General features: G+C 54.2%; 1 protein-coding gene across 20 annotated transcripts in view; it reads left to right on the top strand.

Annotated features, from left to right (window-relative positions):
• ARHGEF10 (Rho guanine nucleotide exchange factor 10) overlaps positions 1-18,099 on the top strand; it is an 87,623-nt gene that overhangs the window by 9,758 nt on the left and 59,766 nt on the right. For 6 of the 20 annotated variants that reach the window (XM_073798660.1, XM_073798659.1, XM_073798662.1 and 3 more), the window contains exons 1-6: positions 5,532-5,613; positions 10,095-10,304; positions 10,920-11,198; positions 12,742-12,805; positions 15,490-15,566; positions 17,562-17,618. In XM_073798660.1, the coding sequence (XP_073654761.1) occupies positions 5,547-5,613; positions 10,095-10,304; positions 10,920-11,198; positions 12,742-12,805; positions 15,490-15,566; positions 17,562-17,618 (754 nt within the window). In that variant the 5' untranslated portion in view covers positions 5,532-5,546. Of the gene's footprint in view, positions 1-4,911; positions 5,090-5,111; positions 5,301-5,503; positions 5,614-10,088; positions 10,305-10,919; positions 11,199-12,741; positions 12,806-15,489; positions 15,567-17,561; positions 17,619-18,099 lie in introns of those variants that run through there. The other 14 variants (XM_073798657.1, XM_073798669.1, XM_073798668.1 and 11 more) reach the window with 10 other exon arrangements.

Genomic DNA, 18,099 nt, shown 5'->3' with positions numbered 1-18,099 from the left:
GGGACCTGGCACAGAACAGCAGCAGTGCAGGCCAGGCCAGTCCAGGTCAGTCCAGTCTGGTCCAGGCCAGTCCGGTCCAGGCCAGGTCAGTCCAGTCCAGGCCAGTCTGGTCCAGGCCAGGTCAGTCCGGTCCAGGCCAGTCTGGTCCAGGCCAGGTCAGTCCGGTCCAGGCCAGTCCAGTCCGGTCTGGGCCAGGCCTGGCCTGTGGTCCAGGTGTTTAAGGGATGGAAGAGTGAGGGGCAGAGAAGGTAAGGGAGAGTGGGGACAGGAGCATCGCCCCGCCCAGACCCCCTTCCCCCTTGTCCACCCCTGCCCCCCACAAGTGTTCTTCTGAAAGCAGACCCCGTGTCAGGCACAGTTCTGGGTTTTGTTCCTTATTAGGAGGCCCTAATAAATAATTAAATGCATGTTTTCATCCCATAAAAGTGCAGATTATGGCCTGGCATCAGCCAAGCTTCCACGTGTTCATTCTTTTGGGCCCGTGTGTCGCGCCCTGTGGTGTTTGCAGGAACAGTGTCTGGGGAGGCTCCAGGACTGTATCCCCCTCCCGAGCCACGTGGACTCCCCAGGGGGTGGGCACACTGAGAGAGACAGAGAGAGAGACACAGAGAGACACACACAGAGATACAGAGAGAGACACACACAGAGAGACACACACACAGAGATACAGAGAGACACAGAGAGACACACACAGAGAGATACAGAGACAGAGACACAGAGAGAGACAGAGAGAGAGACAGAGAGAGAGACACGGAGAGACAGAGACACAGAGAGACACACACAGAGATACAGAGAGAGAGACACAGAGAGACACACAGAGATACAGAAACATAGAGAGATACAGAGAGAGAGACAGAGAGAGACAGAGACACAGAGATACAGAGAGAGACACACAGAGATACAGAGAGACACACACAGAGACACACAGAGAGACACACAGATACAGAGAGAGACACAGAGAGACACACACAGAGATACAGAGACACACAGAGAGACACACATACAGAGAGAGACACAGAGAGACAGAGAGAGGACATGGAGAGACAGACACAGAGAGACAGAGAGGACATGGAGAGACAGAGACACACACACGCAGAGGTGCCCGGGAGCCGTTCGCAGGGTGAGTTCGGGTCAGGAGTATGCAGGAGGGGGTTGGTTCATAAAGATTTGCAGTCAGGGCAGCAGGGCCGAGGCAGCGCGGGTGTGGGTGGCAGAGCGTGCGCTGCCTGGGGCGGGGAGGGCACGATTCCCAGCCTCCGTCCAGGTGAGCACCCCTCCAGGAGTTCTGAGGGGTTGATCCCCTGGACAGGGGACCATTTGGAAAAGATGGTGAGCAGGTGAACATCTGGGGGTTGGATGCGGTGTAATAGCCATTGCCACACGGAATACATCACTTCTATTCGCTTTTTTCCTTTCTGAGGGGAGGGGAGGAGGCCCCATGGAAGTGGCCTCAGTCTGACGTGAGCAGAGACACACGGGACCCAGGACACACCCCCAGCGAGGCGCCATGTGTGCTCTGCACTCCTGTGCCCTTTGCGGTCCAAATTCGATGAGCACGAAATAGACGTCCCTGACGGCTAAGTTCTGTGCTCGGCTTAGGGAGTCCCTCCCTCTCTCCCCGCTCCCTTCCTTCCTTCTTGTTTCTGTGTTTTCCTTTCTTTCCCTCCCTCTCTCCCCGCTCCCTTCCTTCCTTCTTGTTTCTGTGAGCATTATGTCTACTTAAAAATCTATGAAAATGTTCAGTGAAAAGGGTTGTTGTGTTTGGTTTGCCCTGGAGTTTGTTTGGTTAAACTTAGATGGAGCCTTTCCAACAGGACTCATACCGTAAGGTCCTGTGAGCTTTTAGTTTTTCCTTCCTGGATCTCCATGTGGAGACAGAACCTTCCTGACGTGAGGTCGCTGGGAAGCTCGTGGTTTTAGGCAACGGCGGACCCAGCGCCAGCGGCCGTGAGCCATGAGGATTCGTGCGTCCCCCGCATCCCCGGGCTCTGTCCCCGGGCTTGAGGTGCACTGGCTCCCACTGGGCTCTGAGTGGACCTCCAGCCCTCGTGCGGGACGCTGGGTGCCCCTGACCTACCGCGGCGCGGTCTCTGGTGCGTGGACTCGACGGGTCCCAGCTGGGTGGGTCGGGGGCAGGCTCAGCCTGTAGTCTGTCCGCCAACTTTTTGTGACTGGACAGCACGGAGGCTGGGGTGGGAGTTGGGGAACCAACCTCAGTGCTGTCTGCTCCCAGGCCCGTGGCCGCCAGCAGAGATGTCCCTGTCACCTCGGTTCACAGCGAGGAGACCGAGCTCGTCCAGCCAGAGGGTCGGAGCCGAGCAGGGTCTCCCCGGACTGGCTCTCGAGTCCAGGCTCCCAGCCCCCTGCTTACTCGTCATGCTGCTTCTCAGCGGAAAGGACCTTGTGGAGAGCCCACTGCCTTCCACACCCACAGGACCCAGAGCGTCCCCTGCGCAGGGAATACCTGCTGGGAGGGGCGGCGGGTCCCGTCCCTCAGAGCGTCCACACGTTCATGGTGCTCTCCCTGCAGGTCTGCAGAGACGGCCAAGACGCTGGAAACCTCACTGGAGCAAAGACTCAGGCTATTTCCATGAACTTAAAAAAAATCAAGTGACTGGGGCACTTCTGTCACCGCCCAGGCTCTGAGGCAGAGTCACAGCCGCACTGCAGGGACCATCTCTGTGCCCGTCTCTCCGGGCTGCTGCTTCTACCGCGTGTGTCATCTTTTTGTTGGAAACCACAACCTGGGTGCACAGTGAAATCTCTCATTAGGATGCTTAAGTTGGAAAATGGCAGTGATGATCCCCACGGCCCTGCAGCCCAGGTTGGCCTTATTTCCTGCTGCTCCTCTGCCGGGGAGGAGCCTCGTGAAAGCGAGACTTGTCCTCCGTCTCGAGGTCGGTCGTGGGCCGATCGGGCTTCACCCGTCCCTAAAAACACCTGGAGGGCATCCGGGAGACGGCAGGTGCCCGGTTTCGGGGAGCAGGCTTCCTAGGGCTGCCGGGAGGTCCAGGGGCTGAAACTTCAGTGCTGGGTGATGCCTGTGTGGAGTGGAATTCAGATCACGGACACCCAGGCCCCCCACATCCAGAGGCAGATCCTGTGTGTGTGTGTGTGTGTGTGAGCTTCCAGGAAGGCAGTTTCCCATGGATGCCGATTTGGGAAGAAAAAACAGTCCCTGAGTGTCGTGGTCTGACTGAAATTCATACGCAGTCACACACACAGACCGAGGCACCAGGGGCCTGGGTTCCAGTCCCAGCTCTGCCTCTGGAGACAAGAGCCGTGCTCTCTCGGCTTCTCACCCTCGGGTAGGACGACTAGGACGGCTGCGAGGTCCATCTTGGCACCCTGGGAGCGCTCTGCGGGTGAGCGGTGGTTGTTTAATAGGATCGGGCATCAGAGTAAGAAAAAGCACAGGCATAGTCTTTCTTTCTTTTGTCCCACACGTTAGCAATGGGAAACGAGAAGTCAATTTGACTCTGTTTTGTGCATTTTCAGTAGAAACAAATAGCATTAATGAGATTTGTCCAGCGTGGTTTAAGGTGAGTAAATGACGTGATTGAGAAACCCGAATCTATAAGACACGGAAAGCCACGTGGCCGTCAGGTCCCGCATGGCTCTGCGTCCCACTTGTTCTGGACGAGCCCGGGCAACGTGCCAGCAGTGTCTGCGAGGGACGGTGCTGGGGTCACACAGAGGGGTGCATGGGGCGTGCTCTGCTCCGACGCCCAGCTCCCTGGCAACTTGGGCCCTGTTCTCACTGGCCCGGCAGGTCCTCGGACTGCTCTGCGTTTGGCTGGTTCGTGCTGGGGGAGTGAGGCAGAGCCTCCGTCCTCAGTCAGTGGTGCGGATGTAAGGTAACGTGGGAGCCCTCATCGCCCCGGGAGCCCCGACCAGTTCCTTCTTCCTCGCTTCCTCCCAGGACAGGGATCGCACTGTCTTCCTCCTGCGGACCTCCTGCCCAGCAGTGCCTGTGGGGTCCTGGCACCGGGTCCAGGGCCGCCCAGCGGCCCCACCTGCTTCCTTTTTGGGCGTCACCTAAGGCGCAGCGCCGTGGACGCGGTCCGTGTGTCTGTGTCATGTCACTGCTGACCTGGCGCCACACGAAGCCGATGTGAATCCAACGGGATGTTAAATTCGCACTCGGGTATTTTGATTTACTTCTTGGGAGAGGACACGGCAGCGGACGTCGCCCCAGTTCTGTGTGCTTCTGAGGCCCCGAATCCTCCTGTCCTCCCTCCTGTTCCTTCCCTGCAGCCCCCTGGGCCTCCGTGTGTGTGTGTGTGCGCGCGTGTGTGTGTGTGCACGTGCACACATGCACTCACCTCTGTGTGCGTGTGTGAGCACGTGTGTGTGCACTCACCTCTGTGCATGTGTGTGCACGCGCGTGAGCATGTGTGCGTGTGCACACACCTCGGTCACGTGGCCGTGCACGTGTGCATGCGTGTCCCCTTGTTGTGACTTCGCAGACCAGGATGTGGCAGGTGTTGGTTGAGGGTTTGTTGACTGAAACGGAAGCAGTCGTTTTACGTTCGCTCTCAGGAGCCGGCATGTCTCCCCGTGGAGAAAGGTTTGGTCGTCCGCTTACTGTTCCAGGTTCTCCGGGACTCGAGTTCCCTGACCCTTGTGGTCTGAACCTGTCTGTCGTAAATGGTTTGGAAACCGCACTGCAGTTTCTCTCTGAGAGGGTGAACCGCCTCGGTTGGCGTCACTGAATGTGGTGTGTCGTCCGTGGGGCTAGGGTGTCACTGAGGGGCTTCCCTGGGCCTCATCTGGGACCCTGAGAACCGGGAAGGTGCTTCTGCAAAGTGAGGCTTCCCGAGTGAGGTTTGCTTTCCTGCGACCATTCTGGAAGAATCCAGGCAGGTGTTGGTGGTGTCAACACCCATAACCAGAGACCTTGGTTCACAGGATGCTGAGGGGTGCGGGACCAGCCTTCTCACGGCCTGGCGGTTCACGCTCATTCTTAGACCAGCGTGCGAGGAAACAGGAAGAGCAGAAAAGAGAAAGGAAACAAAGCAGGATGCAGGCATCCGGGCCGGACCCAAGGGTTTACTGACCCGCCGGCTCGAAAGGGCTTGTGGAAACGGTCAGCCTCCTCCTTCATCCTCAGAAACGAATCCTTCACTCAGAACTGTTAAAGATTTAGTTGAAGGAGGAAGAAAAACCATTGGACTTGTGTGTCCATTTCTCCCCTTAGAACATGTGTGAAATTAAGCAGAGAATCAAGGCGTCCTGGGCCGGGCCGGGTCCGGCCATTGAATCCAGCTGCAAAAATCAACCCCTGGCTGCAATTCAAGGTGACGTCAAGACACCGGCAGTCTCCATCTGGCTTTGCCCTGAGTGTTATTTCAAGGCGGTTTGCGGTCCTCACGTCCTTAGATCTTTCGCTGCGGCTATGGATGGAATCTGCGTTTTCCTTCTCTCAGGCTGTCGGCGGGGTGCCCAGAGGCGTCCGGGGCCACCCTCCCCCCGGCCCTGACAGCCTGTTTCATCCTCGCAGGTCCCGGATCCTCCGAGCCCAGGAGCGAGGTGGACGCGGCAGCATGGACCAGCCGGGCCCGCCGGCTCCCGCCCGGGAAGGTAACAGGTTGCAGGCCGGTGGCGGGGCAGGTGAATTGGGGCTGTTTCCCAGGCTCCATGCTCTGGGCATCACTAACCCGCGGCCTCTGGGGTGGGGCCTGGGCTAGGAGCTCCTGGGAGGGAGGAGGGTCTACCCAGGCCCTAGGGGGCGGAGGCCTGGGGGTCCTGGCCGAGCCCCTCCACCCATCCCTGCGGTGCCCACACCAGTGTCTAGGGTCTCCTGTGTTTACTTTCACCTGACCCATCAGAACCCCCTGGAGGTGGTAAGGGGGGTGACGGCCCATTTCAGAGACGAGATTTAGGCCGAACCCTGCGGCCACTGGCCACCTGCCAGCGGAGCTTAAGGCAGCCTCCTTGTCGGCTCCCTCCAGGTCTGCCAGGGGTTCTGGGGCCTGTTTCTGGGCCGCAGTTTGATCTGAGTGTGACTGGCTGGCCTTTGAGGTCTTCCAGGCTAGACCCGACTTTGACTGTTTGAACTGAAAGCGAGACAGACCAACACCGCTCACCACTTTTCATCCCCGTCAAGGAGGTGATGCCCAGACGATGCCGGGCAGCGTGGCCTCTCAGGGACAGGCCTGGGGTCCCCATGGCCCCCTGTGCGCTGGGCTGTCTCCTGGTGCTGGCCGCACGCTCCCGAGCGTGGCCCGGGCAGTGGGCTCCCTCCTACCCGCCGACTGCCCTCCCGCCCCTTCCTTCCTGGCCTTTCACTGAAACCAGCCGTCGCTGTCTTCTGTGCCATTTCGCTGTTTCCATGGGGCACCAGCACCCTCGGCACCCATGCAGGATAGGGAGCTGCCGGGCTCCGAGGTGCTCAGGGGGCGTCGGCTATTGGGGGCATCAGAATACAAAAGGCAGGCCCAGAAGCACCTGCACCTGGTTTTTAGGACTGTGGGTGACGTGCGCGCTGTTCAAACCTGGTGGCAGGTGCGTTGTCCTTCCAGGACACAGGGTCTGCTTTCCGCAGAGGAGGCCACGCCTGCCTCCCCAGCTCTCGGCAAACGCCCGGTGTCCGCCGGTGCCCACCCCCCAGGGGCTTGGCCTCCCAGTCACGCCCCGAGTTCTGCAGAAACGCCCGTCCACCTTCACCCCCGGAGGCACCTCTGCGCTTGGTCCCGGGAGGAGAGGGCCTGGCCCAGCAGCACCGTGTCCTGGCGGGCGGGCCTGCAAGCCTGGGACAGGCCTCGGCCCAGGGCGCATGGCCAGACGCCCGGGCACCGCGAGGTGGCAGCCAGGCCTGTGCGGGGACTCAGCTGGCAGGAGGCCGCGTCCGAGGTCCAGCCGCAGGGATGAGATGCTCAGGCCTGTCTGCTGAGAGGGCAGCTTACATGTTCTGCCGGCGGGAAAAGCAGAGAAGAGAGAAGACGGTACCTGTGTGGGGTGGAGGCTGAGTGCGGTGATTATTTCACAGAGCACAGGTGGATCAAATCATCCAGTCCTGCGCCGTAAATACACAGTTTTTATTTGTCACTCATGCCTCAATAAAGACGGAAGAGGACGGGTGCAGAGAGCGAAGGGTCCCTCGGGGGGCTGGAGGGGCGCTGAGGGCCGAGCAGAGTTCACCGCCCTTTCCCACGAGCGCCGTCCGTCCTCTCCCCGCAGTGGGCCGCTTGCCCCCCCACCCCTTGCTGCTCCAGCACCAGGTGCTCCTGGGCCCTGCTCGCCTGCTGTCTTCACGGTCGCGAGCGAGTGTCACCGGCAAGGCCCGGGGCGCAGCCAGTCCTGCCAGGCTGTTCATGGGTGATTCCCCCGACCCTGTCCCCAGGCAGGGCCCCTCTTAGCTGGGAGGTGACTCGCAGCTGGGAGAAGGTGGGACCTTCTACATGGACCACCTTCTACATGAGCCGCCTGGGAAGTTTCCTCTGGGGAGCCTGGGGAGGTCCCGCCGACGTGGGGTGTTGAGGATGCCGGGAGAGGACCAGCTCCATCTCCCCGGGCTGATGGCTGTTTCCTGGTTGACAGCCCAGGGCTAAGACCACGATTTAAACATGTTAGTACCATGCCTTAAACATGATTATACTCTGATACAAGACTTTCTGGGTAGCTAACACTTGTGACGATTAGCAATGGGGATAACAGCCTGGCATCGTTTTTGATGATTCAGTGATGCTTTAGGTATAATTTCCCCCATTGTGAAAATGAAACTGTCCTCTTAAAAATTCCCTTGAGGGACTTCTCCGGTGGCGCAGTAGATAAGAATCCACCTGCCAATGCAGGGAACACGAGTTCGAGCCCTGGTCCAGGAAAATCCCACATGCCGTGGAACAACTAAGCCCGTGCGCCACAACTACTGAGCCTGCGCTCTAGAGCCCGTGAGCCACAACTACTGAGCCTGCGTGCTGCAGCTACTGAAGCCCGCATGCCTAGAGCCTGTGCTCCGCAACAAGAGAAGCCACCGCATGGAGAAGCCCGAGCACCGCAGCAAAGAGTAGCCCCCACTCGCCGCAACTAGAGAAAGTCCATGCACAGCAACAAAGACCCAACGCAGCCAAAAATAAATAAAATTAAATCTTAAAAAAAAAAAATTCCCTTGAACATGACAGAGGGGCTGGAAATCACTGAGGTCCGTTCTCCCCAGCACCACTGGGACACTTGTGTTTTCATCTGTTCTCTGTCTTTTCCCTCATATTTCTGTTCTGCATAATTGCAGCCGTTGAATTTACATTTTTAAGATTGTTGAGTATACATTTTTATGTCATACTTGAAACTTTACAAGTATTTTCCATGTCACCACATAGCTTTCACAGCTGTCATTCTCAGTGGCTGCATAGTGTCCTGTGCACAGTGTCATAACATGTTCAGGTGAGGTAACGCTATCCATGTCCATCGTTACCTGTCATCAGGCACCTGTGCCTTTTCCAGAAGCTTCCTTGGCGACAAGTCAAATCGTCCGGGTAAAGTGGGATTTGGGAGGAGGTGGGGTGTGGCGGAGAAGCCCGCGGCTTCGAGGGTTTTGCACACAGCTGCTCGGGTTTGAGCGTGGTCCCTGAGGTGTGTGAGCGGATGACCGGGGGTATGTGTGCATCTCTCCAGGCCTCGGTTTCCTTCTCCTTTGGGATAACAGCTGGAGCAGCCCTGCCCTCAGGAGGTAACATCCATAAAGCTCTTAGAGGCGGGGCCCCTGGAGGCTCTCAGAGAGTCAAGTTAGAAGATGCTCCGGGATGTAAACACGGTATTACAAGATGGTCCAGGATGTCTCAGGATGCAGAACTCAACACTTTGATGATGGTAAAGTCACTACCAGCTAAAGCTTTTCTATAATTAATAGCAAAACAAAAGAAAAGTGAGTCTTTTGAAAGGAAAAAGAAAGGAAGTCAGCAATGTCACCATGTTCCTGCTGCTTCAGGACAGTCCTCACCAGGTGCCCGGTGACGGTGACGAGCTCGGGCAGAAGTGAAGGACAGCGGGTGGCGTGCCAGCGGGTGACAGGGGGCGGCATTGTTCCGCCACCCTGCTGCCCTGGGACCTGGTCCCAGCTGTGACACGCAGAGCCTAGAGGCAGCAGAGGACGGGCTGTGAATAGCCCCTTGTTGGTGGGGCTGTGTGCAGCCTGTTGCTTCTTAAAGCTCTCCTTCATAACAGTAAGAGGAATTAAGAAACAAATGCCTTCATCTGAAATAAAGAGAAGCATATCTCGGGCTCAGCTTGCATATTGTAATCAGCTATGGTCTTACCAGCCCCAGGAACAACATGCCTAGCTCCGATCTCTGAATTTACAAATACTCTTTTATTTTTTTCCCTTGAAGTGTTAATTTGTGGCATATCTTTAAAAGGTGTTAATGGGTTTTCAGCTGTCCTGGAGGGTTGTCTGCTCACAGAGGAGGGATGACCCCTGCGGCCAGCGCTCTCCCACTGGGAGTGCCAGGGACCCCAGCCAGCCCATCCTGATTCCCGGGGTTCCTGGTCAGTTGTGTGGACTGTGGCCTTTGGTCCTAACTTCTGCCAGGAGTTGCGGGCTCCCGGGCTGGGCTGGGACTGATGGATTCCCTCCCCCACCCCACCCCGCTTTCCCTGCAGCTGCTGCCTCTTTCTCTCCTTTTTTTCGCTAAATCATTAGGTACTCAGTTTATTCACTGAAGTAAACCGGCGAACACATATTAGAGCAAAAAATCTCTGAAACAGGGCTTCCCTGGTGGCGCAGTGGTTGAGAGTCCGCCTGCCGATGCAGGGGACACAAGTTCGTGCCCCGGTCCGGGAAGATCCCACATGCCGCAGAGCGGCTGGGCCCGTGAGCCATGGCCGCTGAACCTGCGTATCCGGAGTTTGTGCTCCGCAACGGGAGAGGCCACAACAGTGAGAGGCCCGCGTACCCTAAAAAAAACAAAACAAAAAAAATAGGCAGTGGGCCAGCCCGGCGGGGGATGCGGGGAGGGCGTGTCCTGGCGCCGCCAGCACCTCCGGGTGCCCATCTGGGTGCTCATCGCTGGCTGACTTTGGCTGCGGTGTGTTTTGGAGCGTGGAGGCCGTTTTCCCGGTAACGCCAACACTGTGGTTTACGTTACTTTAAACTTCAGAGAATGAAGTCAAGTACGACACTAACAACAATGAGGAAGAGGAGGGGGAACAGCTGGATCTCGACGGCGTAGATGAAGCTCCAGAAGCAGACAGACGGGCTCCGGGCGCCCCCGAGGCCCGGGACACGGGAGCAGACAGCCCCGCGGCCAACACCACCATCCCCGCCGCCAACACCACCATCCCCGCCACCAGCACCGCGGCCGGATCAGGTGCGTCCTCGGGCCACCCAGGGACCAGCCGGCCCACCTGTGGGTTGGAACGTCCTGGGGAAGGTGGGGTCCGGGAGCCCGAGATGTGTGATGTTTCTGTGATACGATGTGAACTGAAATGACTTAACTCAAGTTTGGCCGAGATTCTCTTATTTGTTTTCTATTTTCCGTGATTTTCAGTCTTGTCTACCTACCTTTCTATTTATATTTTGGAGGAAACAGGTATTGTTATTTTCTAATAAAAATGGCCTCACCAGTTTGTCACTGTGTTGCATAAAACATTTTTTCAAAATAATGCTGTTTGAGATGAAATGTAGAAGTTTAACTTATATTTTAAAATTTGGGGGTGGAGTTGGTGACTTTTATTCACTCACCGATGGTCTGGTTGGGACCGTCCCCACCTCTCCACGTGGTTAGTGACCCCCCCGCTTCTGGCAGCGTGTCACCCATTCGCCTCATTGGAGGAGCCCCCCTGGGGTCAGCCAGGCTGCGTGCCCCGCCTCCGAGGTCGCGCTGACCCCACCGATGCCCCAAAGGACAGTGCTTCCAGGCCTGGGGTGTGTCGGCCGTGCCCTTGATGGCCGGGTGTCTGCCACGGGCTCCTCTCACCCTCAGGACACGAAAATGGCACGGGAGCAGACACAGACGCCCTGGCGGAACCGCTGAGACCCGGGGTCCCGACGAGAGTCAACCCCTACTCCGTCATCGACATCACGCCCCTCCATGAGGACCAGCCGCCGCCTCCGGACCCGGAGGCCGAGGGGGAGGGCGGGGGCCTGCACGTGCCCAGCGGGTACTCGGTGCCTGTGCCCTGCGGCTACGCCGTGCCGTCCGGCCTGCCCCTGCTGCTGCCTGCCTACTCCAGCCCTGCCCTCACCCCCGTGGGCCCCGCAGGTAGCGTTGCCACACCTGTGCCTCACCTGGCGGGGCGGCGGGGTTGGGGGGGAGGGCAGAGGTGCTCTCCGTCTCTCAGGGCAGACTGCCCACCTGGGACGTGTGTGTGCGTGTGCGTGCGTGTGTAGCAGGCGCACTGGGGACCCGGGAGAGGGGCAGGAGTCGGGAGAATCAGGAGGTTCCTCAGGAAGCCGGGCAGGTGCAGGGAGCCTGTCCCCGTACCTGTGATATTGGCTGTCGGGGGCCGGGGTGCTGAGGGGGCCCGGCTCCATGACTGGGGTTTTGGTTCAGTGAGTCACGGCTTTCACCTCCACTTAGCGGGAAGAAGCAGGCGTGTAGCTTCGAGGACGTGGTTTACACAGCCGCCTCCGTCGTCTTCGCAGATGCCCCTTGGCTGCGTTGTTTCAGCATCAGCTGTTTCTGCAGGGCTTCAGTTTTTAGGTTTAAAGGGAGAGTGTGTGTCTCCCCGAAAGTCACATGTTGAAACCTAACCCCCAAGGTGACGGTGTCAGGAGTGATGAGGTCATGAGGATGGACCCCCACGCATAGGTTCAGGGCCCTGATAAAGGACCCCAGAGAGCCCCCAGCCCTTCCTCCAAGTGAGGACGCAGAGAAGATGGTCTATGAACCTCATAGAGGGACCTATGCTGAGGGATCTCAGCAGACACCGCACCTGCCAGCGCCTTGACCTTGCGCGTCCAGCCTCCAGGTTGTCCATAAGCTGCGCAGGCTGCGGTGCTTTGTGGGAGCAGCCGGGGCCCGAGTGTGCAGCTCACCGTTGTCCCGGCCGAAGCCCGTGGGCAGTTGCCACTCCCTCCTCGCCTCCCACCCCCCGCACGTCCAGGTCAGGAGGGCAGCTGAAGACACAAACCATCCCTCCTCTGGAGAAGTGCAGTCGGTTCTGTTCAGAATGAGCCCAGTAAAGGCATCTCGGCTGAGTTTTCCCTTCTCTCACCTGCTCTGCTTCCATGCTCTGTGCTGGGACGCACCGTGAGGACTGTCCCAGGTGTGGACGTCCTGATGGGCAGGGGTAGCCCCGAGGACATCGGCGTCACGGAAGCATGATCAGGACATATTTGTGTGAAATTTCAGTAAGAGGGTTCTTTCCTTCCCAGTTAAGACAGTTGAGGAAAACAGGGAGTTTGGTTGTCAGATATCACCAACTTCAGTACTTCTTTCTTGAGAATCTTTTGAGCTTGTCATGTAGACACATTTTCAAGTAAATCACAATTGCAAATTCCCATGAAAACTTAAGAAACAGGAGATAATTAGGGTGTTTCTCTAGCTTGGTTTCTTTGGGCACCGTTTTATTTCAGGTAGTTTCATAAGACCTTTGGGTGTCACTCTTCATCATAATCCTATTTTGAATACGTTTGATCTAAAAACTGAAAATCTTAAATCTATCAGTTGATCATCTTCACAATAAGGTAAACCTCTCATTGATAAGAAAGGAAAATATGAAACCATTTTGAGGATAAAAAGCAACTTCCTCAACATTTCTTTCGGGCGTAAAACAATGTGAACTTCTTCTCTTTCCTGGCAGAGACACAGGAAGGAGCAGAAGACAGCCAGTTGAATTCCTTGAGTTCTGAGGATCCAACAAACAGGTATCTTTACTAATTTTCCGCGGATGTTCTGAGTCCCTGACCTTCTCCTGAAACGTCGTGCGCAGTGATTCCGAGGCTCTTACTGCCCAGGCCCCTCCCCCAACCCGTGGTCCTTCTGTCCTCCGTACCCTCTCCCCTCTCACCCAGGGACCCCAGATCGGGTGTTCCTGAACACCAGGACTCTTTAAGACGTTAACATTATGCTTTGCAGAAAAAGAGAAAACTGCGGGTCCACAGCCACAGAGAGCTGGATGACGCGCCACTCCCGTCTCCCTGCCAGAGACGTTCAGAGTACTTAACCTTGTAAAGGTTCTCAGAATCCCGAGGGGGAGAAAGGATCTTTAACTTTGTCTAACCCAGCTTTCATCTACAATTCTTGAAACTAACTTGATTATAAGTCTTTCTTTCACGCCACTTGCCTTCACAAATGCTGTTGCATCTGCTCGAAATTCCCAGGAAAATCCCCTCCCCTAGGCAAACTCCTACTCACCCTTCAAAACCCTTAATGTCTCGTTTAGCTTAAATGTCTCGTTTCATAAAACTGTCCTCCTCTGCGCTTCCAGAGCTGTGTGCACGCACCTGCATTGTGCTCTGCTTTGTGCTCTCACTGTTATTTCTGTGTCCCTTTCTGCTACTAGATTGAATTCTTCAAAGACAAAGACCAGGTTTTACCAAGTCTTAGAGCACCTACCACCTAGCATGGGCACATGCTTGGTGCAGGGTAGGTGTGTTTATTTTTTTGTTTTTAAACGGCTCTGTCGAGTTATAATTCCCATACCATAGTACATTTCACTTATTTAAAGTGGACCATTCTGTGGGTTTTGGTATATTGCATTATTCGTTTTAAAATTGTGGCAAAAATATATACCATAAAATTTGCCATTTTAACCATTTTAAAGTTTAAAATCTGGTGGCATTAAATACATTTACATTGCTGTGCAACCATCACCGCTATCTACTTTTGAAACTTTTTCATCGTCTCGAACAGAAACCCTACCCACAATCCCCCCTCTTCCCAGCTCCTGTAACCTTTATTCTGCATTCCGTCTCTATGAATTTGCCTACTCTAGGTAACTCATATAATTGGAATTGTACAGTATTTGTCCTTTTGTGTCTGGTTCATTTCACTCGGCATCGTGTTTTCCAGGTTCATCCGTATTGCAGTGTATGTTGGAATTTCCTTCCTGTTTAAGGCTCAGTAATATTCCATTGTGTGTATATACCACATTTTGTTTATCTACCCATCTACTGATGGACACTTGGTCATTTCCACCTTTTGGCTACTGTAAATAACGCTGCTGTGAACGTTGGTGTACAGGTATCTGTTCAGGTCCCTGCTCTCAATTCCTTTGGGTACATACCTAGGAGTGGAATTGCTGGATCACACAGTAATCCTATGTTTAACTTCCTGAGGAACAGCCAAACTTTTTTCCATCACAGCTGCACCATTTTACATTCCCACTGGCTGTGTGTGAGGGCTCCAATTTTTCCAAGCTTACTAAACGTATTTCCTGCTTTTCAAAATCATCGCCATCCTGGTGAATGTGAAGTGGTACCTCATGGTGGTTTTGATTTGTGTTTCCTTGATGACTAATGATGTTGAGCATCTTTTCATGTGCTTGTTGGCCATTTGCATGTCTTCTTTGGAGAAATGTTATTCAAGTCCTTTTGCCCATTTTTGAATTGGGTTTGTTGTTGTTGGGATGTAGGTTTTTTTTTTTTTTCCTGTGGTACGCGGGCCTCTCACTGTTGTGGCCTCTCCCGTTGCGGAGCACAGGCTCCGGACGCGCACACCCAGCGGCCATGGCTCACGGGCCCAGCCGCTCCGCGGCATGTGGGATCTTCCCAGACCAGGGCACGAACCCGGGTCCCCTGCATCGGCAGGCGGACTCTCAACCACTGTGCCACCAGGGAAGCCCCAGTTGTAGGTATTTTTTTTATATAGTCTCAATATTAAACCCCTATCAGATAAGTGATTCATGAATTTTCTCCCTTTCTGTGGGTTGTCTTTTCATTCTCTTGGTAGTGTCCTTTGAGGCACAAAAGTTTTTAATTTTGTTGAAGCCCAGTTTATCTATTTTTTCATATTATTTCCTGTGTTTTTGGTGTCCTGTCCGATAAATCATTGGCAAGACCAATGTCCTGAAGCTTTTTCATCCTTTACTTCTGAGAGTTTTATAATTGTAGCTCTTAAGCCTGGTGGGGGGTGTGTTCTGTAGAGGTCTGGTGAGTCCAGTTGGTCGGTAGTGCTGTTTACATCCTCTGTTTCCTTATTGATCTCCTGCCTGGTTTTTCTATCCAATATTGAAAGTGCTGTACTGAAGTCTGCCCTGTTGCTGGAACTGAGAGGCCCAAGTCTCACTTGGGTGTGTCCGTACAACCCAGCATCGTTTGGGGCACATAGTGGACCCTCTGCAAGATCTGAGAAACAGGAGGACGAGTCAGGCCTCTTGGGACAGGGACTGCGTTTCTTCATGTCTTGTTGCACTGGATGCTGTGCTAGACATGTGGTGTGTGTGTGGTAGGCATTCAAATGCACTTATTTATCCATGTTGTGGAGAAAATCTTGAACTTGGTGTATCCTGTAATGCTACCTGGGAAAGTGCCCAATTTGCCTGCACAGTGACTTTTTAATCACTGGAGGGATTCTCAACATCCTGATGTTCTGGTGTGTTTTCTTTAAGTGAAGGTCCAGTCCATAAGGAGGACAGTGCCCTTGCCCGGTGGGTTGCAGATCCGGCCAATACAGCCTGGATGGAAAGTGAGTACCACGGCCGCTGGGAGCCTGGAGGGCCACCCCTGAGCCCCCCGGGGACAGTGCGTATCTGTCAGCCTCAGCCAGTTATTCTCCTGTCCTGTGTCCATTCACCGGAAGTACTGACCAGAGCTGACGGTGTAGATGCTTCCCCAGGGCCCCGTGAAGCTGTCCCTTCGTCTCCCATCAGATCATCTCTGCTGTCTGCATCCCAGCATCTCCCCCTTCCTGATTGACTCTTTCTAGTACAGGTCTTGGTTTTTGTCATAAAAGTTAGAGATTTGGGGACTGAGGCATTAACAAGGCATTGTTTCTTATGATCCCCAATGAGATGATTTCTCATGGTACCGTTTTAAAGAGGGAGTGGTGGATGCTTCAGCCAGGCCACTGACCAGATGGTGCAGAAGACCTTCTGTTCCATGTGTGGTGTAGAAGGCAGAGCTAATTTTGTTTTTTATTATTTTTTTTAAAGTGAGACTTTTCTAATTACCCCTTTTACTATCCACTGGCTCACTAATTTTTGTGTAATCATCTTATATGATTGACTTACAAGGTAGAACCATCTTAATCTCCTAATTATTAAATTCTCTCCTGGAATGTTTGATTCTGGCTTTAATTATGACATTGCCAAAACAAACAACTCAGCATAAGTAGATGCTTCTGCTAGGGGGCTATTACCTCTGGATCATTACAGGATTAAGTTGTCACCTCACTATCCTCAAGCAATTTTATTTCCCAAGTAAAATCTGACGTTCTCCCATGACTCGTTTTTTGTTTTGTTTTGTTTTGTTTTGCGGTACGCGGGCCTCTCACTGCAGTGGCCTCTCCCATTGCGGAGCACAGGCTCCAGGTGCGCAGGCTCAGCGGCCATGGCTCACGGGCCCAGCCGCTCCGCGGCATGTGGGATCTTCCCGGACCGGGGCACGAACCCGCGTCCCCTGCATCGGCAGGCGGACTCTCAACCACTGCGCCACCAGGGAAGCCCCATGACTCGTTTTTATTAGTAGAACAGCTGTATTTGAAAGTAAGGTCTGTACATCAACAGCCCCCCACACTGCCTAACGGGGGTGCAAATACCGTGGTCGCAGTCGAGGAACATTATTCCGGGACAGCAAGCCTCTCTGACGTGGGAGCTTGAGCGCAGCACGAGAAGCAGCTGGGTCCTGGGAATGTGGGGAGGGGACGGTGGCCGCACGTCAGAGGAGGGCGAGGCTGTATTTATGTCATTTTGGCTTGCGTTGGTTAGTAACCAGTCACCTTCGTGGGTTCCAGGACGGAGGACCCTATAGTTTGGTTGGCTTCCCTGTAGAGCATGGAGCTCTTACGAATATGTGCATGAACTTCAAACCCCATTGCTCTCCTGTAGGACCACTGACACGCACACGGAGTATCTGCCCGTGGAGGATCCCTCCTTTTTTTTTTTTTTTTTTAAAGAAAACACCTTACAGTTTCCTAGGATGCTAACGTTTCACGTAATGCAGTTTGAGAGGTTTTGTCCTCAAAGCTCAGCATTTTTATACGTGCGTGTGGCCACGTTTCAGCTGCAGGGGTGAAAAATGAGATGAAGCTATCGGTTGATTTTGAAGCTTCCTACCCGACAGCAGCAGTGAAGCTGTCCCTTTGTTTCTGAGACTGCACGCCACCTTTGTAATTTTTGTGTATCAGAACACATCAACTGCATAAAGTTAAAAATGTTTATACAGAGCCATGTAGAGACGTGTAATTGAACGCAAAATAATGGAACAAATTGGCTTGGAGACCGTAAAACTCCTGTTGGATACATTTCACAACCGCTTCGTTTAGAGATGTCCTTCCATCCCAAGGAAGGGTTCTGCCCTAAAAACAGCGCTCATGCTTTGGTAAGGCCCCACGAGTCATCCTTCTCATAACACTAACTTCTCGAGTAGCCGTAACATCACAGGAGTCTGTAGCTCCGTGAAGTGCAGGACGTTCTCCCTGGGTCGGGGTCGGTTTTTAAAGTTCCCCCTCCTTCTCTTCCAGATCCGGAAGAAGCCATTTATGATGACGTGCCGAGAGAAAATTCGGACTCTGAGCCAGGTTTGATTTTTGTCTGGGCTGGAGTTTTATGAGATGCACTTTACCGTCATGCCCTCTGGATGTAGGCGGGCAGGCAGAAACCTTAGGTGCACAGCTCTGTGTGTCTGTAATCACGTTTCGTAAGGTTACGGCGTCTCACCGATGTTGTGTGGTACAGTTTCGTGTGTGCACGTGTTTATATCCCAGCCCTCAAGGTAGGGTAATTTTCTCAGTTATCCTAAAAAGAAACAGGAGGAGTTAAAGATGGGAAAAATATGAGTGGAAAGGGAAGAAACATGGAGGCTTGAAGGGCCGGCATGTCTCTAATAAATGATATACAGGAAGTCATGGAGGAAGGAATTACTAAGAATTTTCCAGGATTACAGATGTAAGTTCCCGGGTTGTCGAAATACGAATTCAAAGCAGGTTGAGCGTGAATCCGCCACGAGGCGTGCACAATTCCAACTGCCGAGCACAGCCCACTGTGCATATCTTAACAGCG

Source organism: Tursiops truncatus, chromosome 21 (genome assembly GCF_011762595.2).
Source record: "Tursiops truncatus isolate mTurTru1 chromosome 21, mTurTru1.mat.Y, whole genome shotgun sequence".
NCBI lineage: Eukaryota > Metazoa > Chordata > Mammalia > Artiodactyla > Delphinidae > Tursiops > Tursiops truncatus.
The sequence above is the reverse complement of the archived record's forward strand: the minus strand, read 5'-3'. Positions and strand labels throughout refer to the sequence as shown.